The sequence below is a fragment of the Prinia subflava genome, chromosome 2 (assembly GCF_021018805.1).
Source record: "Prinia subflava isolate CZ2003 ecotype Zambia chromosome 2, Cam_Psub_1.2, whole genome shotgun sequence".
NCBI lineage: Eukaryota > Metazoa > Chordata > Aves > Passeriformes > Cisticolidae > Prinia > Prinia subflava.
This window is the reverse complement of record NC_086248.1, coordinates 31,587,196-31,608,952: the sequence shown is the minus strand read 5'-3', so window position 1 is coordinate 31,608,952 and position 21,757 is coordinate 31,587,196. Positions and strand designations below refer to the sequence as shown.

Sequence of the window (21,757 nt, the reverse complement as noted above, 5' to 3'; positions counted from 1 at the left end):
AAAGCATAATAACTACTATTCCCTCTGTGGAAGTACATCAAACTGAGTGAACTTAATTAAGATGTTATAATGTGTATTTTATGGCCCAAGCCGTTTAATATCATAAATATATAATCCCTAAAAGACATAACAATGGAAATTCTGTTTCCTTAATATGGAAATAGCTTCATGTATTGCTCTTTTGGGAGTAAGATAATTTCTTTTTAATTAATTACCTATTCACTCAAACTTATATAAACTTTTTATCTTTGTTATAGGAAGAAAGTAACACTTTTCATGTAACTACAACTTGAACTCCTTCTCAGAAAGAAAACCACTTACCACAGGACGTGTTGATTGTATCGCGAAGCTCTGCGTACTTCCACTTACTGAGATCATGCTTCTTAGTACCAGCAGCAGCTTTTGTGGCTTGCACTGCAGGACCCCTACAATTATTTTAAAAATATATATGTATTTTTTCAAGTATTAAACAAGAATTGTTTTCAGAAGAGGAAGAGATCCCACGATCAGCAATGCATCATATTTATTACCATGCAGAATTCTAAGACAAAATACCATAATATTTTCAAGATGTTCAAATTATTAAGAGAAAAAAAATATATATTTTATGCACAAAATCATATCATAATCTGATTGGTGTCTTAGAGATTACAAGGAATTGTCATTAATACTGTTCATGTATGTAAAGACACATATTCTGTGTATCTCATCCCACACTGATGTACATTTTACTTAGTGCCAACCAAGATGCAGAAAACAAAGACTGACTATAGACACTTGTAGTTCTATTCAAAAAACAGACAAGAAAAAATATTTTTGAAGTAGAACAAGGAGAAGGAAGAAAAGGCATTTCCTCTGCTATTTAAAATCAGTCTAGGATAAAATCCTTGTTCCAAAGCTTGAGAAAATATTCTGTCTTTGACAAAAACCTAACTTGAGAGAAGAAACCAAGTTAATTCTATAGTGGCTATCTAGCAACAGCAATATTTATTCTGCAGTTGGGGGTGATGATATTGATCATCAATAAAATACCAAGATAAAAAACAACACTCAGAAAAAAGGCTGACCAGTAAAAAAAGACTCACTGAAACTCAGTGTTTTCCAAAGGCAAAAGGTCTTCACCATGTAGGTAATACACAAGTAAGCCAACAGCAAATGCAAGTCAGAAATAATTACTAAAATCTCAATCATCCTTAAGGAAATGTACAAGGTTTCCATGTACAAAACGAACAGCAGATCTAAAGATAAGCCTGAATTTAATTTTTTTCCCCAAGAAATATGGTATGGGTAAGTGGGAGAACCCTCCCTCAGGAATGGCAAATTTGGTGTGGATTATTTGCTTATAAAACAGGTTCAAAAGACCACAGTGTTCAGTGATGATCAGCACACTTTTTAAACACTAAGGAATTCAAGAACAGACACATAATTTCACCAGCCTCAGCTCATGACTAAGAACAAAAATCGAATTCTTTCAGGATCTGAGGGAATATCTTCAAAAGAAACTAGATCTTTAACAAGACAGCAAAGTTCTTGATGTGGTAAGAAAAAGGCCTTTTCACTGCAAGTTCTGTTTGTGCAGTAATATCTTTGTGGGACAGGCACAATATTAATAGGTATAATCTAGTGAATATTATTTTAACATTATTTTTCCATAAAGGTCTCATGTGGTACTGTGAAGTTTCATGTTTATTTTCCTTTTTTAATTAGTAGGTTATAAATAACTGTTATAACCTGAAATTTTTCTTTATGCCGATACAGCAGCTTTGAAAGCAGAGATAACAAATGCAATTTAAATTTCATTGAACAAACCTAACATTCTTAATAACAACTGAACCATTTCTTCAGTATAATTAAAACTACAGAATCTTACTGTTGCAGTAGTCACTTAATGCCTACTTATACTACTAATCCAAGTCCACATACAGCTTCCAGTTAGAGTGTGAGAAGTCTGACTTAAAAAATTAACTCTGACTTAGAACTACTCATGAGTGTAAAACAAATAACTGAACAAATTCCTTCAAAATATGTGCTTTCATTTTTTTTTATTATTGGCATACCTGTATGACATGAAGGATTCTTGGTAAATAATTTCCACTGCCTGGTGTCTAACCTTCTTGAACCTAATTTGACAAATCCTAAGGATTTTTCCTTTTTTAGCAACACTACCCACCACTCTTAAGAGTTTGCTGCCTAATTTAGCACAGCAGAACTAGGCTGCACCCTCTCTGGTTAAACTAGCAATCTTTAAGAATGCTAATCCAATTGAAAGGCTTAGTCTTTCTATTGGGGTAGTACTCTGCACTCTGAAGATCACTTGCTTGTTTTCTACATGCCTTTAAGCACAACAGTCTGGCAGTAAGAGGAGCATCACACTTGACATTCAATGTTCACTGCTCCATCTGAGAGTTATGGATCATAAACAGTATTTTCAGGCTAAAAATACAAAAGATCAGTCTCCCGTCAAAAGTTTCCAGTGTATGAAAAGTGAGACAAATTTAGTTAAATAAGCATGAGAGGTTTTTTGAATTCATTTTGAATTCAAACAAAACACAGAGCCTCTGATTTTGCCCCAAAGTTTTGTCATTTTTTTTGTACATTAAGAATTGGCCACTGATATTGGAACTAGGTCAATATATGCAATAAAATATGATCATTTAAATTCACATGCTACCTTAATTACACACAATATGGTTTATTCTTCTTCTTAAAATAACACTGCAGGAAAAAAAAGTAGTTACCAGCTGCATTTCAATCATTCATGCTACCACTAGAAAACCCATCAAACATGTGAGACCGATCATCTTCAGACTATATATATACACAACTTAGTAACTTGTTAAACAACAGATTCAAAAATTCTTAACAATTTCTCTTCTTCTGTGAGCTTCATAAAAATCAATGTCAAAGGTTACTTCTGCCCTCAAGTTGCAGAAAACGCTTCCTAATTACTTGCTGATATGGAAGACAATCTCAACCATTTCTTTTAACAGAGAATTAGTATTTATTAGTAGTATCTTCAGACCAAAATCTGTATTTATCTTTCCTTCTGCATTGTGCATAAAATCTTGCATTAACATTCAAGAAATCTCAAAAGGGGATTTTGTTTGAGTATCTTAAGAGGGCTTTTACTACCGTCTTACCATGGTAATTTTCAAAACTGCTTTTATTTTAAGCAAACTCTAATTAGAGTATTTTCTTATTAAATGCACCAATAGTTACATTACTATTAAATTACTTCATTAACTTTGTGCTGCACCTGTGGAAATACACCTTTAAAATATGTGGAGCCTTGTGTTCCATTATCACAAAGTTGAGAGAAAAAAGCTAGAGAAACATTAACAAAATTACACAAAATTACAGGGTATATGAACCTTATTCTTTTTCAATAAAATCAATTAAAATAGGAAATAAATAATTGCTGAAAAAAAGGTGTTGGTAAAGGAAATTTATCTGAAAGAAACAATTTACTTATCTGCTTTTCACTTTTAAAAAATCCAGATTCCATTACTTTTAATTCCATAATAATTCAACCCATTTCATGTGTGATTTGTTTTCATAAAACGATTGATTCACTGCTGTTATACCTTCTCACCTACCTAGACAATATTTCTGATATTTCTGTGGCCATTTGTGCCCTACAAGAAAATTGGTAAATGAGCATAAACCAAATATATTGATATAAAAACAGCCTTTATAAAAGGTGAAAGTGTCTTGACAATCAAACTGAAGTTAAATGAAGTGCACAGGAAATGGCTACTTATTTTAAATTATTTCCATTCAGCTACACACACACACACAGAAACATATATATATATATATATATAAATACATATATATATATACACACACACACACACACACACAGAGTCACACACTGATTCTGTAAAGGACATCACACAGGGCAGTGAAAAATGGATGGTATGTGAAAAACTTTACAGCAATTATATAATAATTTTTGAATAGATGTTATTCGGTATATTTGATTATTAAAGGGTTTATTAGACATAAGTAAAGTAGTGAATATAAGGTATTATAAACTGATTTAGACATTACAGATGCATACTAATAAAGATTACTGTGGGGTATTAGTATATAAGAGGACAATATCAATTTCTTTTGATTAATTAGTGCGGCTTTTATCTATTAGTGCACTCAAATGGAAAAAAATGCCATACGCAGTCATTTGTGGCTTTGTTCCATTGGCTCTGCAAATAGAAGACATTTATGTTAGACTACTGCCTAATTATTATTCTAATAATCTCTAATAAGTGAGAAAAGGTGGATCATAGCATTTCCTGCTCTCGCACATCTTCTTTATTATCTTATGAATTTTTTTCAATTATTATTTTTTAATTGATTATATAGGCCTTTTTTCCCGCTGCAACGTTCTCATTCAATCATGACTGAAGTTATAATCTAAGGAAAAAAACTGTACGAGTGAAAGCTTTCCCCAGCCTTTCTCCCCTGTCCAATCTCAAAATCAGAGACTGAGACATGCCACTGATCTATTTCATGCTTGGACAAGCGCATCACAAGAAGTAACAGCAATCCCCTGTAGCTGCTCTGGGAACGGGAGGGGTGCTTCTCGTGCAAGCTGTGAACAGACACAGAGCCCACCTGCTGCACTGGAAACACAGAGGTGCACGCTGTAGCACTAAACCTGTGACATTAGGACTTCTTTGGATTGTTCTGATGCAACACCCACAACAGATACACTCACAACACGCTCTAAGACTAGCTTCTTTTGGTGTTATATGCTATACCGTATCTTTCAATAAGTCACATAAATGAAAAATATTGTTCAGTAGAAAGCAGATCCCTATTATTTAAATTATTTGTTTACTTAAGTGCTAATCACTACTGCTAATTTACCCCTGGGTGCAGTAAATCATGTATTATCCATTATTTCAAACTGTGGATGAGTAGTAGAATTGGATAAAGCTAGAAGAGGTCCAGTAGATCCAGCACAGAATAAGCACAAATGAAAATGCCAGATCTGCTGCCAGAACAAACAACTTTTCTTCTCTGACAGAAGCCAACAAATGTATTTTTCAAGGAAACTGCTAATACTTATACACCTTGAAATATCTATGAAAGCTATGAAATTGAACAGCAAGGTTTTGCGAAGAAAAGAAACAAACTAGAGGCACTCATGTTCAAATATGACAACACAAAAGTGTCACATCTTTCTTAAAACTGAGCACATAAAATTGCCTTTTTCTTCCTCTTTTCAATCCACAGTTACCACCATACAATGGAAAATACCCCTTTGTCCATTCCAGTATGTAAGCATGAAACCATTTTTTTACAAAACTGTGTGAAAACACTGCAGAACCAGTACACTGCATGAATTCAGTATGAAGTCATACATGTTTTGTCTTACTACAGCAAAATTTAACAGGAAAGGTATATATAATTGTAGAAACGTCAGTGATTTTAGTGTATCACATGGTAATATGTCAGCTTCAAATGTAGAAGATGGTAGACTATAACTTCTTTAGACTCTAGCAGAATTTTGATTTGTATTATGTAAAAAAAATCCTGAGAATTTATGATTTAATTACTAAATTACATATTTTGTTCTAACCAATAGTTTTCATTTCACTGAATTTCTATAGTTGCTACCTTTAAGGCGACTCCTGAAATTATGTGAAAATCTGCCCCCTGATTTCACCAGAAGATACTGGGCCCTGGGTAATGTTTTAGTTTAATTTTAAACAAACCAAAATAAAATCAAAAATTAAGAGCATTCCGTTGAGTGCTATGGTGCTATTAACTATCTGAAGTAGACTCGATACAAGGGAAAAAATTGCCAATGAGATAAAAAAGATCTTATATAAAAAGAAAAATCTATCACTTATTTTATAGATTTAGGTATTATCTTGTTCAAGAAAGGATGTACATCTCTATGCTAACATGTTCAGACCATTCAGCACTTTCCAATCACTCAGGCTATTCAGTCTCTTACCAGCGACACGGCAGAACTGTGCCAGCTACACAGCAGAGAGAAAGTGGCAGTCAAAGAGTTATGATGACAATTAGTTCATCATCCATTCTGGGATTATACAAGACAAATGCCAAAATCATCTATGAGCAGTAGGAAACACAGTGGAGATCAGGGCTTCACTGACAGAAAAGCGACTGAATTCTCTGAGCTCTTCCTTGTCTATTGCCTCCCTTCTTTCGTATTTAAGAGAACTCTGCAACTCTAGGTTGCAACACTGGAGTGACTTTGTGTTTACCTTCAAAGTATTGCCCCAAAATCCAGACAGGGAGATTGGTGAGGCACTGGAACAGGCTTCCCAGGGGACCTGTGGATGCCTCATCCCTGAAGGTGTTCAAGACCAGCTTGGATGGGGCTCTGAGCTACCCAGTTTAGTGGAAAGTGCCCCTGACCATGGCAGGGGTTTGGAATGAGATGATCTTCAATGTCCCCTTCCAACTCAAACCATTCTGAATCTGTGAAGGGAGCATGTCAGTCTCATCAGAGACAACATGATAGCTATTGTAAAACTAAGGGAAAAACCACAACTATTTCAGTGGAACTGTCTAAAAGCCAGTATTGAACGTGACAAAAAAATCACCCACCTATCTCAAGCAGGCCTACAGTTATCGACAAAAGGTATACATCTAGACCAAATATGGGTAGCAAACGGAACACATCTGGGAGCTTGAAATTCCATGGCAACATAAGAGATTTTCTTGCACTCATTTCAACAACAACAAACTGAGTCATCCCAATGAGGTCAGCAATTATGTGATCATGTTCATAGATCCCTTTATGCAACTTGAACAATAAGTGCCATTTTTACTACAACTTCTAAGTTCCTTCTAAGGCATCACCTTTTACACATGAAGAGCTCTTGCTTGCAGACAGGCAGTGTGGTTCTGTGTATGGAAAGTTAAATTCTTCTTATCACACATCAAAAATTCACACAAAACAAGACTAACACTTAACATTTCATCCGATATATGTTAGATGTTTTCATTCCACTTGAAAAAAATTTACCAGTCAGGGCTCAGAAATTCAAAAAAAAGAGAGAACTGCAGTCATATCCACAAGCACCTACAAAGTTACTGATGTAGCAAGATGCAAAATGAAGGAAGTCTAAGCAAAAGTAATCTATTTCTGACAAATTTCAAAAGTTAAATTGAAAAACATACTAATCCACTGACTTAGAAGCTCCATTTAACGAACACGAAGTTCCACAAACCCAACAAGAGCATTGTCTTCTCAAAGGGATCAAGATAGGGAGAGAAAAAACTAGAGAGGAAAATGTAACTACTCCCTACCTGCGCAAACCTAAATCAAGCTGAGCTTCATCACTGATGAGTTCTGCCTCGCTCTGGGCAATTCTCATGGCAAGCTCATGGTCACGACGCTCCTGCTCAAGCACTGCCTGGTGCTGGGTTTCCTCCTCTCGTTCTCGGGCTAGCTGAGCCTCAATTTCAGCCTGTTTTGGAATAAGACATCTTTAACCTTCCCCAATCAAAACCAAAAAGCTACATAAGCAATGTCAGAAAAATATGCTAAGCAGTATATTATATTTGAAAACATACAGAGTTTACAGAAATGAAAAATTAACAGCATTAATATTTACTTTGACCCAAGAAAAATCAAACAGCTACAAATTGATTCTTGGTTTTCATATTGTTTATCAAATATTGTCCACCACTTATATTACCTTTTTAAATAAAGTGTCAAGTAATTATTATTTTTTTAAAATTTATGAAATACTTTTTTCACTAATAAAAGTTACTCTTCAAAAGTTTTTAAAACCATTAAAACTCAAATGAAACAGAGACTATGCCTACTCCTCCACAGCACTAACATAATACTTCCTTGATATTCTGCTCTTGGCATTACAGGACTTTGTAATATGCAACTACTTTGGATATAGGTCTGTAGTTAATTTTAATAAGGCATTAAAACAGACACTGGAATTCTCTGTGGAACTGATCTGACTTTACATTTAAGCAAATGGTAAAACTTCCACCTTAGTGCAGTGCAGAGCCAAACAAGAACAGCAGTTTACCACCATTACTCCACAAAAAGCCTTGCACACACAGTAAGCAAAACAGGACCATCCAATCCATACCTTCAAAAGGCACATACACAAAGTTTTAGCAGTGTCCAAAAATTAACAAAGGAAACAAAGCTTCTTCCCACTCATTGTGAAGTTGCACCACTAAAACACTAAAAACTGTACAGTTACACCAGTGACTTTATCCTATGAATCTCATTTTAGATAATTGATAAAACCAACCACCAGGAGGAAAGATAATGAGAAATTAACTGTATGTGGGAGAATGAAACACCCTACATGATTATCTACCCGCTTGGATCCAAACACAGCTTTTTAAACTAAAAGTGTAAATTACGTTCTGCATTGCAGATATCCACAGCTCAGAAACCAAGAAACACTGATGAAGATAATCACGACAGATGTTCTTTTTCTCATAAGACTGCTATCCCAGATCACCCAAGCAATCTCCAAGAAAAAACGAAAAGAGGGATATAGGGGCCAAACATACCTCACAATGAGAGCTCATTATGAAACCAATAAGAATTATCAAAAATCCAGGGGAAGGGTGGAAGAGTGGGGTTTGAGCTGCATGTATTTAGTGTACATGAATGTAGACAAAGGCATTACCAAGGATAGTCCTGCATCCTCTCATTATTACCAATATTCTGAAAGTGTTTGCATTAAAGTAAAGTAAATGACACAGTCCAAGTTGAGATGTGACTTTAGTAAAAGAATGCCAAACTTGCCTAACATGGACCACCCACAGAACCACCCACAAAACCTTCCAAGGCAAAACTAGGGTTCTCCAATGTTGTGTATTTTTAAAATAACTTAAAACCCTTTAAAAAAGGGTTTTAAATGCACCTCCAGATGCACGTCCACTCAGCATACCTGAAGTTGCATGGGAAATAGAAATAGGTGATCTGTCTTGGGATACCCTAAACCTGACATTTGCCTTATATTTACTAGTAAAGTAACACTGGTAAATTACTCTGGGACATGCATTTACAGAATGAAGCCATTAGACTCAGTGGAGAATGTAAGCTACAAAAAAGATTTATAAATAAGTAAATGAATACAAGAAAACAAACACACAACCCCAAAACCACCACAACAACAAAAAATCCCCCAAAGCCACACACAGCTAAAGCATTAACCTGAATACGCTTTTCTTCCTCTTCCCTCTTTTTTCTCTCTTCCTCTTCTTGCTTTCTCTTTGCCTCAATCTCAGATTTCCTATTACAGAAAAGGAGAAGGAAGTGAAAACATGTTATTATGACACAAGTGAACAACAAATAGTAAGAAATATAAAGTCTCTTTCATAAAACTGAATGGTAATCCAGAAGTCCATACACTGCTGATGACAGGATACTACATGTAAATAATGAAATTTTTCAAGTTTATCAGTATTTCCAGCTGCATCATATAATTTCTTCCATATGCTCCTCTGACACTTGCCTTATAAATCACTGGGAAAGGAAATGTTTCAACACTGCACAGAATACCCAGAATACAATCCAAGTGACTCTCTAAGTGAAAGTATATAAAAAACAACTTAATTAAAAAGCCTTTCCTGTTTTCTGCCCATTCTATAATCAGCAACTAATTAAAATTCAAGACTCACAGGCGTCTTTCCTCTTCTTCCTTCCTTCGTTTTTGGTCTTCCTCTTCACGTCTCTTTCTTTCTTTTTCCATTTCCTCCTGAATGCGTCGTAGCCTCTCTGCTTCATCCTCCTGCTGTTTCTTCTTTTGCAGTGCACTCAGAAGCTGCTCTGAGCTTTTAACTAAAGCATCATATTCTTTCTGTATTTGTTCTCTTGTCATTATAGTGGTCTGCAAAAATAGTAAGGGAGTTATTCTTTTTTATTTGTACTTCCCTTTTGAAAGCATATACTAAAAATCATTAAGTGAAATGAAATCACTGAGCACTACACTGAAATCAAATATACACCTAGGGTTGGGGAAGCTTAAGTCATTCTTCCCTTTCTTTCTAAAATCCTGAGGACTCAATTCCTCTCTCCTCTCCTATAAAACCATACAAAGTAATCTCCATTTCATCACTGAAATTAAACATGCCTTCTTTTCAAAATATGCCTTCATATTTGAAATCTTGCAGTTTTAAGCCAGAGAAATTAATTCTTAACATGCTAGGATGGAAATAAAGACCTGACCATGTATTTTGCATTGTGTTCTTATCTTCTTTAGTGGTTACTTACATCTCTGCTTTTATGTCATAGCATAAAGTAGTTTTTCTTAATATTTCTGCCAGCATTTAGAAACAAATATTGCACTGTGTTGTTACTAATTTTTCTAGAAAGCTATTAGTAACAAATGACAGGTTGAAAATGCTTCAGAAATAGCCTTTGCTAAATATATTTTCAAACGTTATTGACAGGTACAATTTAATTTCATTTTACAATTCACATCTTACTAATAAAACTGTAATATGGGGGGTTTGCTGACCTTTTCTGATAGTGTATCATGATGATTATGAAATTATATCATTTTTATTAGAAAAGAGAACTCTTAAGTTGACAGGTTACCACCACCATCTTTTCAACAGGGATTTTAAATAGACAAGTCTTAATATGGCACACAAACAAAGCTATAATATTGCATGGAACAAGAATTCAAGAAACAATTTTTTTTCTAACACTAATAAATGCCAGTGTGCTTTCATTTTGTCTTTGTGGTTGTGTGGTAAGAAAGAGAGGACTACAGACCTGAAGCAAGCTGAGTTCTCTTTACTACCAAGTCTGAAAAACCTCATAACTGGAAAAGAAAAGTCTTTATTCTGTGATAGATGTCTTTGTTCTGTGATAATGCCTTATTTCAGCCCTCATTAAGTTAGAATATTGGTAATATGCATTATTCCAATAATGAAAGCAACAAACAAATTATTGACAACACTTGTCTCATAAAATCAACATGCATTTTTTCTTTAAAACCTTCAGTATCATTTGGACACACAGATACCAAAGTCTAGACATATGCATGTATTTTCAGGATTCACTTCAGTTATATTTACAAATTATTTTAAACAGGCATTACCCAATGGCTGAAAATGAAGACCACTATATTAAAGTATATTTTCTATTGAGAAAAATAATAAAAGCTTCTTCTTTCCTTTAGAAGAAGCTTTTTAAAGATTCCAGTACCAAGATACTATTTCTCTCATTATTATCACATACCTTAATTTTGGTCATTAAAGCATCAATAGAATCCTCCAGCTCCTTGACCTGCTTGCTTGTTTCTGCTTTCCCTTCCTTCAGAGCACTTACTACTTCATTAAATTTATCAAGTCTCTTCTTCAGTGTACGTACTTTTATCAGGCCATCAATGCTGTGAAGGTAAGACAGCTTGTTTGTATCTTGAGAGGATTTTGGAAGGAGAGATTTTTAAAACTCCACTAGTCACTCATGTAAAAAAGGTAGATGGGGAGACAAGTTATGCCTTCTGAGAAAACTCACCCTCTTTTTTGAAATTCAAACATTATCACATCAAGTAACTAAGTAATGGAGCCTTTTCCAAGCAGTAACTAAAACTACTTTGCAGACAGTGACTCAAAATGGAAAAATGCATTTCTGTTTTGAGAATTAATTTGGTTGTTTTTTGGTTTTTTTCACAATAATAAATCATCAGCATCCACTAGAGGATTTTAACTGGGCAGGATAAAGGTTGAGCTGTGCCACTTATTCAAAGAGCAATACCAGAATGAATCAGATAAAACTTAAACCTTAAAACTACACAGCAGGGAACACAGTCATTATATCCCCAAGAAGTGAGAAAACAAGGCTGGGGAAGATTTCAGGAAAATTCAAGAGTTTTTTTAAAAACCACTATTGAGGACCTCACATAGAAGTTACAACTCTGCAGACAATCTTCCCAAACATAAATCACTGTACTGGGATTCCCAAATCAACACAAAAAAGTAGAAACTAAATCAAATCATTAAAGATAAGCACCAACTAGCTCAAAAATTAAAAGTCAGAAATGCCAAGACTCAAAATGAAACATAATTCTCAAAGGATGTAAAAGAATTTATGAGAAGCCTGCAACTAGAACAGAGTTGCATCTCTGTCAAAGAACATAAAGGTGTGAGCAGAGCTTGGTGATCGAAGTAGTTTTTCCATCAGTATTCCCTGCAACGAGCTAATGGAATTAATTTCAAGAGCAGACAAGACAGTTATTATTTCTAAGATAAAAATTAAAGAGAGCCTATAAAGGAAGGTGTGAATGGGTAAAGGACAAAAATTAATGAGCTTAAATTAAATTAGACAGACTTAATAAAAGATTTCTAAAAACAAGGTTGTCATTGAAGGATTTTATGAACAAAGAGCTAAAAAAACATCTTTTAGGAAAGGCTCAGATTTACTCTATTCAGCCTTGGGAAAGAGTAAAGGAACACGGAACCTCTCAGTCTCTTTCAATTGTACTTAACATCATTCTATGATTTCAGATAGATTTAGTAAAGTAAACCTCTTCTTACAGTCACAAGAAAATATTATTTAAAGCGTATTTTCTTCAACCAAGGAATATCTTCTTACCGTGGTTTGTGCTTTCTCTTGCAAAGCCACATACGAATAGTCTTTTGTATTTTAATGCAGGCACTGGCTCGATATTTTATCTTATTTTTCACTGTAAACACACAGAAGATAGAATCTTGATGTTTTATACAGTTTAACATTTCTATCTTCCTCACACATTTGATGTCTCAACATTGTATGCAGACTATGTGTGCTTGAGAGTTTGTTGTATATTGGAATCACAACATTTAAGAAACAGAATTGCAGAATTCACAGTCTTGGGCCAGGCACAGAGGCTCCCACCCCAAACCAATAGGAACAATGAAATGTGTGCACACTCACACACCCCTGCAGATTCACAGATATTGTAACCTCTGTTAAAAGTCACAGGCTCTGTCAAGCAGGAAACACTCAGCTTGAAGTTTTAGTCCTGTGTTGAAGAGTAATCAAGTAGCCAGTATGTGCTAGAGATAATACAGTGGCTGCAACTTCACTGAGCATTTCTCTACAATACTACAATGAAAAAAAAACCAGAACAAAGCCTCTAGCTTTTGTTTTAATACAGTCTTCATCTAAAGACTCTAACTAAATGATTGAGACTAGGAGGCAAGTTAAGTAGAGCATCAAGGCATTGGCACATGCATGTATACTGAGTATTTTAGAAGTGCAACAATAAATGAGTTCTTACAGATTTACTAAAGAAAACATAGATGCCTGTGGATCCAGACTGCCTTTAGCACATGGTTTGTGAACACAGCGATGTTTAACCACTGGCCTTAGGTGGTCACAAAGACACACTCCTTCTTTATCTATTTCAGCTTTGTACTGGGAATAAAATTAGCTTCTGATTTCCCATAAAATACTATGAGGAAATAATAATCAGTATTATTTCCCTGCATTTCTACTTTTTGCACACAATGACATACTTTCTGTCCTGTCTTTCTGGAAAAAAAACAGACTAAAGGGCATAAATGTCCAGGTCAAACCCAAGATTTTAGTGTTATAATCTCTGATGCTTGAAATCTGTATCATAAGAATTCAGAAATTCTATTTATTTCACTATAAACAGCAACAGATAATAATCAATCAGTGACAGATGTGGAAGCCATGACTGTGCTGGCCCAAAGGCACAGCTGTGCTTGCACTGGCATGAGGCCTTTATGCTTTCCTTACCCATTCTGATGCAGTTTTCACCCTCCATGTTATTAGAGAGTGCTGACATTCTGCATCACACCATTCCCCATCTCCTAGACACCTTTACTGAAGCACACCACAAGTGCCAGTCTATTCCACACCACCTTATTCCTACTCTGCACAGTAAACCTCAAGAAAAATCTCACCAACCTTGAAATCAATTATTCAGACTTCAGTATGTAACCATCTGCTCTACATGTCCTTGGCCACATTTCAAGGTGATAATAATTGCTTTGCTGTATTTTTAACAAACAGTTTGCTTTAATAAAACATAAACCACATACATTTAATCACCGAGAGAGAACACCATTGAACTTTTTTCCAACGACTGCAGATAAGCCAGCGATTCACTCGTTTCACCAGCTCTGCTAAGTGATCCGGATCAGACTTCATTATCTGATCAAACTCTGCAAACTAAATGATAATTAAAACAAGTTTTACATAGTAGGAGGACAGACAGTGTTAGACATTATTATTTAAGATCATGCTGAGTGAAAATGTTAAAATATTTTTAATGTAAACTGTATGTCATTATATCAGCCTTCAATTAAAGTCAGCAGATAAATTTTATTACAGTTCATTGTTTAATGATAACGCAAATGACAACTGCAGATTTTTTATGTTTGTTTTATAGATGTCCAAAACTCAGCATTTTGAATAATAGAATCATTTACTAATCACCAAAAATATTTCTTGCCAACATTTTTAAAAATCAATTGTTTTTCTGCATCCTGGAAATGAACTCTGGCCTTCCACAACTTCAAGACACATCTTATTATTTATATCTGTGGAAAAAAATAAAAGCTGAAAGCACTTCTCAATTTTTAACCTTTGCATAAGGTTCCCATTGAAGGCAATGTTTTCTGAAAATCCCGCACTTGTGCTTTTCATTAATTAATATGACAGGAAGAACATTCTTCTGGGATAACAATCATTTTCCTTTCTCATCACAATAGCTCTCGACTTCATCTCCTTTCTCTGAATAGAAGCAGCAATGCTCAGAATCACAGAAAGATTTCAGCTATACACAGACTTTACTAAAAAATATTTCTTCTTGGCTCTGACGTCCTCTTTTTAATAGTCAACATAATTCTTGGAATACAAACATTGCATTAGAAATACTCATCAGCAACAAGATTATAAAACCAATTGTATCAGTACTAATTTTGTGCTTTATTCAAAGAAAATGAAAAAAATTATTTACAAAAATCCTAGGCAACCTTATTTAGTTTGGCTACACTTTTATCAATGTATTAAACAATGTCACCTTCAAAGGTCCTTTCTAACTGAAATTATTCTAAGATTGATAATCCTGAACTCCAAGAAAAAGATTACCTTGCCAGGTCTAAAAAACACCTTGGTTAGCCCGAATTTGTAATCATTTTCATTCAGTCCCAGGGCTTTAAATAGGGCCTGAAACACAGAAAACAGAGAGGATTGTATTCTGCCTCCTTCAAAAAACCACAAAAACCAACATCACAATACATTTTCTCTCCTGGATGATACAGAAGAATTATTTTCTTTCTTACTTTGCAAAATAGCCTAGGGTCCAGTCGAGCCAATTTTTCAGGCAAATATTTCTTGTACATATTGTATAGTTCATGAAATGAAGCTCGTGATGGGAAACCACCTTGCATCAAATCCAGAACTGACACCATCCCTAAATTCACAGAGACAAAGGCGGGGATCAGTAACACGCAAATTAAGCAGTGAATTTTATGATAACCAGTAGGTTTATGACATAAGACTCAAAGACATTGTTCAGAGATTAAACCACAAAGTTCAGCTGGGATTTGATCAGGCCTGTAGCATTTTTTGGTTATGTGATCAGTCACAAGAAGTTAATACTGAACATGTGAGAAAAGCCCAGAAAGTTTTACTCCCTTTTGAGAGGTAACTCTCAATCATCCATAGGATTTTTTTCTAATATTCCTTCTAAAAACTTCTTTCCTTTTCAGCAGATTTGACATCTCCATTTTTAAAAACAGGAACAAAACCCCAAATCCACACCCCAAACCACCAAATAATGCCCAACCAGGTTCTTATTTTAATCACGTGAATGGCATTTGTGAGATGTGGTGCAGATGCACCTCAAATACATATGCAGTGCTAGAACATTTAGTGTACTTGAAATACAAGGTACCAGCTGCTAAGATGTAACTTTAATGCCCTGAACAATGTTACTACATTTTGGCTGCTACTAGGACATCAGTAAAGCCCAGACACAGTCAGTAAGATTCAAATTACTTCAGCAGGACAGACCATATGAGTTTTTACCCACTAGTTTACATAACCCTATCAACAGAGGCTACAGGTAAATTTTCAAGTTAGACCTTAACTTGTGGTTGCTGTTGTAAAACTTAACCTTTTGCATACTTGCTTCCAATAGAAATTTAATTTGTTTATACTGTCTTTGCTCTTCAAAAAACTCATGGGGCATGAGGAAATAAAGCTGCAGATTTGGAAAGCATCTAGCCTTTCAAGAATAACGAAGATGCAGCATTTCATCCATGTTGGACGTTCAGCTCCAAGTCAAGGTAACAGTGATATAAAGAAACTTTTGAGAAAGTAAGCCAGTATAATTAAACTCGATCATAGTATCTATAAAATCAAAGAACACTGGTATGCTTCAATTACTAGATAACTCAGCTAACACTGACTGCCTCTAAATGCACACAGGAATTTCTAATACTGCAATTGCCACAGAAATTTAAAATTCTATCGTTCTGTTGAACTGGTGCCCTATTAATACTGTGGGGAACTCTTCTTTGCAAGAAGAGTCCTAATGGTAGTTCAGATGAATTATTTCTAGGGTTCTGTTGACTAAAATGAATGCTAAGTTACTAAAAGTCTAAATAGCTGTTTATAAGGCATAAATAACCTACCTTGTAGAAAACAGTTCAAGCAAGGAAATACTGCTTTCATCCCACATATTTCAAACTTAGGGTGATATATAATCACCAAAGTAAAAATCAGAGGGAAAAATACCAGAGGCATGTATTACCTGAACACTGAAGCTGAGAGAGGATCTGTCCTCCTTCAAAATGGTGACTTGTCATCTTTAGATTAGGTTTGATACAGCGAATAAAACTTGACCCCTATGACCAAAGCAAGAAGTTAGCATATTCCACAAATTTTTAAAACTCTAAAATTAAAAGCAGTTAATGATCAAAGACTTATGGGGGTGATGGGGGAAAGATACAAAATAATAGTATTCTAAAAAATAAATGCTGACATTATCATAGAATCATAGAATGTTAAGGTGTTGGAGTGGGCCTTAAAGATAGTCAAGTCCCAGCACCATTCCTTCTCTCATATATCAGTGTTGCACTGATGCAACTGATCTAAATGCTCAAGCTATTAATTGGATCTCAATTCTGTTGAATTTTCACTCAACTATTTTCCTTAACATGCATACAGTCTATGATTTATGACTCTAGATCCTATCACCCTCATTATCTCCTACAGTCACAACTAAAATGCCCCAGAGTTCACATCAGCAAACATGCTACCAGCCTCCTGACATGAGAATCATTGCAGATGAATCTGACCTTCCTTAACTTCTACTTTTTACAACTTCCATTGGCTCTCAGCTTCAGCCTCCCTTCCCTGATGTTGCTCAGTCTGCTCCTCTGTTATGACCATGTGTGCTACAGTTTTGACCACTGCTCTCTCTGATCATTCCGCATTCATCAAGGATTACATTTTGCCAAGCACCATCCAATTATGATTGGGATTTCCTATAACTGGTGACTGCTAATGACCACTTTGCACATACCAAAACAGAACCGGGACTGAGAAAACACAGTATTAATCCCAGGGTGTAGGTTATTCTTTCTCCATCTTTCAGCACTTGCCAAGGGAGCTCTAGATTAACAATATCTCCTCAATCATGGGTTAGCTAAACTCAAGAATACAGCAAGCCTGGCCACACACTTTTTTCCCTGGGCTGTATTTCAGTTCCAGAATGCTCTGGGTGAAATAGATCACCCCAGCTTCATGATTACAGTAAAATCTTATATGCTGGCTTTACTCCAGCACCTCATTCCTTTGTTTCCCTTGGGTTTCCAACTTTTTTTTTTTTTGACAGAGCATAATAATATCTAATATCTATAATTGGTTAGAACATGTCGTCAAGAGAAACAATGCTGAGTTATCACAACTCCAAGTGCTAAAAGAAAATGGCATGTTGTATATCTGAAGAATTTCACAAACTATCTAACTATATCAGCCAAATTAACAAATATTCATTAAGGGACTCAGGTTCTTTGACTACCTGTGCATTTACAGCCTGTCAAAAAAGAAAAATGAAAAAAAATATTTTAATGACTATGGAATCTGAAAACAGTAATTAGTAATAAATAACTTCTTAAATAACTTACTTCTAAGAAACATTTCTAAATTTCCCACAAATTAGTCACCAATGATAACCAATGCACAGAAAGTAAAAGTGACAAAAAAAGGAGATTTCAGCACTGCCAGATTTCATATTGCTTATTCAAATTGTTTAACTTTCATTGTTCAACTTGTTTGAAGGTGATGGGTTTTCCTTTAAGTAAATCAGTAACCATCACACGCACAGGAAGATGTTCCTAAAGTGCCATGTAGCTGTAAACTGTTAAGCAATTACTAATTACATTTATTGTAAGCCATAATACTGAGATAATCTATTTTGTCTTACATCAGGAAACTGTGAACCTACATCTGTTTATATACTTACAGTACTGTGAAGCTTCTCAAGAAGCAAATTTAACTGAGTCTGCAAAAGAAAACAGGAATTTCAAGAGCCTTACCATGGCAAATAAACATACACACCAAATAGAGGTACAGCATTCCTGCATGCATGCTCATTGTTAGTAAGACAGAACTGATAAACCAAACATTCACAAATTTAATATACAAAGTCATGCAAGTGTGCATGAATGGCCCTGAGGAAATTGCTTGTATTTAAGAGTACAACAATACTGCATGGAGTAGTCACTTACTACAAAACAGTTATAAAAATACCATGCATGTCCACTTGGGAAAATAAAAACAAATGACTATGTAATAAATTTATATAAATAAATGAGACCAATCAGCAATTATTTTTTAAAAATACACTGAAAATTTGTGAAATCCCAAATTTAACCTACAACAAGCATTATTTGTATGTTAAATAATTAACACAGAAAGTATATTCTCAACCTTTCCTTCTGGGTTTTTTTTAAGTTATGTCAACATTTACCTACAATAATCTATTTTTATTTTCAAACTTCCAACCTTTCAATTCTCTATTGATGAAAAAAACCTATAATTTTAAAATGACATTTACTGAGGTTGCATTTAAATATACTGTGATGAGAAAAGACTGCAATACCACTATTATTTGGAGGCAAGTCTTCATGATAACCAAAGACTTAAGGCTATCAGAGAAAACAATTTAGAATTTCTATTGAAAGTAATTGGTAGAGACTTAAAATATTCCCAATCACCTCAGAAAAATAGCAATATTTTTACTTTAAAGGTGTGTGTGTTTTGCTACATAAATTACTGCTGGGCCATCCTTTCTAGTTTATTAACAAACTTTAGGTATATAGACTGCAGCAATACAAAATTCAGTATGTCCTAACATATTCATTTTCAGCACTGGAAGCAAAACTCAAAGGATCTGACTTTTGACTAATTTTTTTTTTAGCCAGATCTTTCAATTACCTTGAATCGAAGAAATAAGGTTTGTATGGGTAGTGTGCATCACCTAGAGCTGCCAGTTGTCCCTCTGGTAATAAAATTGCTTTGGGATTTTTTTAACATGGATGTGGTTAGAAAGAGTGCCACAAGACGCATGACAAACACTAATAACCTCCTGCTCAGTTTCCATTTACGCATACTCTTAATACCTCAACTTGATCTGAATAATTATGTTTTCTTAAGTTGGATACACTTAGGTTTGCAAGAGACACAATAATTTCCATTAACAAAATACACTTTTGCTTGAGGAAAAATACCCCTTCCTTATACTCTGTGATTTGACAAGAAATAAGCCAGAGACATTCTCACATGAATTTCTCCAATAAAACTTGTGTATGAGTAAAGCATATTGCTAAAACTACTGCTCTTTGAATTGTCATGATTTAATTCATCATTAGCATAAGGTAAAATCATCTCAAACAATCTTGAAGAGATCTGATGATAAATTAATCATTTCTTTCTCAACTGATTTATGAGAATTAATTTTAATTAGTTATAAGGAAGGGATGTGTGAAGGATTTCATAAAGAGAAGTCCCTGCAACATCAGCAAATAATTTATATAATTAGAAGTTCCAATTTCAGTAGTTCAGAAGACTGACTTACAAATTAATGCACTAAGAATTCATATTATTAAAGAGATGAAATATCTAGTAAGATAAAAGACCTTCTTTTGATGTCATCTGAAGTGAAATTTTCAAGGCTATTAGTGTTCATCAGCATCACATGCTGTGTGTGGGAAGGTAACACTAAATGAATTATTGGAAGTAACACATACATTCAAAATACCATGAAACTTGAAAACATTGAAAGAATTACAGATTGATGGGCCAGATCCAAAGAGGGGATTAGTTGTATTCTAGGTGGAGAGGCGAATACCAAAGTTCAAAAGGAAATCCAAAAAAGTTCCCCACTCAATTTCTGCTTCTCTTTAAAAATGCCTGCCTTTTAATTCACCTCTCCTTGGGCAGTAGTATAATGCACAAGTCCGCATCACCTGAACGTGTGGTGCTAAATCTGAGAGAAATTGAAAATCCAGACAGAAGGAAGAGGAAACTACCTCAAAAGATGCTCCAGTAGATTTTATTTCAAAAATACAGCTCTAAGCAACTGTGGATCCTAGCTTCATCTACAACAGACTCATGGCTGCAGGGTTTGCTCAGGACATGGCTTATCTGTGGCTTTTCAGACTACTTACACAATGACCATGTATTTTATATTTAACCAATTGCTACACTTTAATTCAACAAGCACTACAGAATAGGAAGGAGTTAAAAAGAATCATCAGAACAAAATTCAAGAGAGCAGTCTGCCCAATTCCCAGTTGAATGCCAAAACCACTACCTTACAAGTCAGGCTCTGTCTCCCACTCTTACTGGCCCCATGAAAATTTCATTTCTGGCTACCTAACCAAACAACTCAAGAAAGGTGTAACAAGAACATCCTTTGTCAGACTGACCAAAAACTTGGCATGAAATAAAATAGTCACAGAACACTGAATACAGTATAGATCTGAAGCAGTACACTATTGCTATAAAAAGCAAGTGTGCTGCTACCATATCCTTCCTTTTCTTCAGCCCTTAATCTTTAGAGAACAGTTCCAAATGCTAGCCACAAGATATGATTACACAAGAAGGAATTTATCTTGCAGCCCTGATGCAGTACTTAACCTTGATATGGAGTAGAAATGCTTAAACACTCTTCTGCTACTGGCAGTGTCTCACTCTATGTGCAGTTTTCTGGATTATCTAAGATACTTGTGTTCCCCAGGGACTGTGTAAGGAGTCTAGCTAGGAATAGGAGGTGGGTTTTTGATGGCCCTAGGTAAGGCAGCATAACAAAAGTGCTTCAGCACTTGACTTGAAGGCATACAAATCCTTCATTGGATCTGGCCCAGATGTGTTGAAAAGAGCTCTTGCTGAAATTGCTGCAGCTCTACCAACTGTAAATCCATGAGACTGAAAAATTTACCTGCAGCCCACGATGTGCCTGCTTTTCATCTCTTAATTCCCCTATTGTTCTCTTTCTAGCCATCCTGAGCTGGAATAGTCCAGCTAAAATAAAACTGCTGAATGAGAAAAGGATGCAGAAAACATTTGGAGAAGACAAGGTTTGAAGGTCAGCTTTATAACATCATAAGAGAGGAGAAAATGAGGAGAAGCATCAGATTCAGGTATTGAGAAAGGAAACATTCAGCACAATGAATATCTTCCTGTGTAAGCCATGACTAAGTATATATTTCAGAAAAGGAAAAACAGTGGTTAGGTTAGGTTAGGTATTGA

The 21,757-nt window shown here is 35.0% G+C and overlaps 1 protein-coding gene across 2 annotated transcripts in view; it reads right to left on the bottom strand.

Annotated features, from left to right (window-relative positions):
• The window catches only part of MYO6 (myosin VI), a 108,542-nt gene that overhangs the window by 10,277 nt on the left and 76,508 nt on the right, over window positions 1–21,757 (bottom strand). The window contains exons 19-31 of one of the 2 annotated variants that reach the window (XM_063389499.1): window positions 18,468–18,506; window positions 16,752–16,845; window positions 15,277–15,407; window positions 15,083–15,160; window positions 14,032–14,161; window positions 12,575–12,665; window positions 11,219–11,369; window positions 9,652–9,860; window positions 9,185–9,263; window positions 7,294–7,454; window positions 4,176–4,205; window positions 3,597–3,635; window positions 322–425 (exon numbers count right to left, since the gene is read on the bottom strand). In XM_063389499.1, coding sequence (XP_063245569.1) covers window positions 322–425; window positions 3,597–3,635; window positions 4,176–4,205; window positions 7,294–7,454; window positions 9,185–9,263; window positions 9,652–9,860; window positions 11,219–11,369; window positions 12,575–12,665; window positions 14,032–14,161; window positions 15,083–15,160; window positions 15,277–15,407; window positions 16,752–16,845; window positions 18,468–18,506 — 1,336 coding nt within the window. The remainder of the gene's footprint in view (window positions 1–321; window positions 426–3,596; window positions 3,636–4,175; window positions 4,206–7,293; window positions 7,455–9,184; window positions 9,264–9,651; window positions 9,861–11,218; window positions 11,370–12,574; window positions 12,666–14,031; window positions 14,162–15,082; window positions 15,161–15,276; window positions 15,408–16,751; window positions 16,846–18,467; window positions 18,507–21,757) is intronic. The other variant, XM_063389500.1, reaches the window with a different exon arrangement.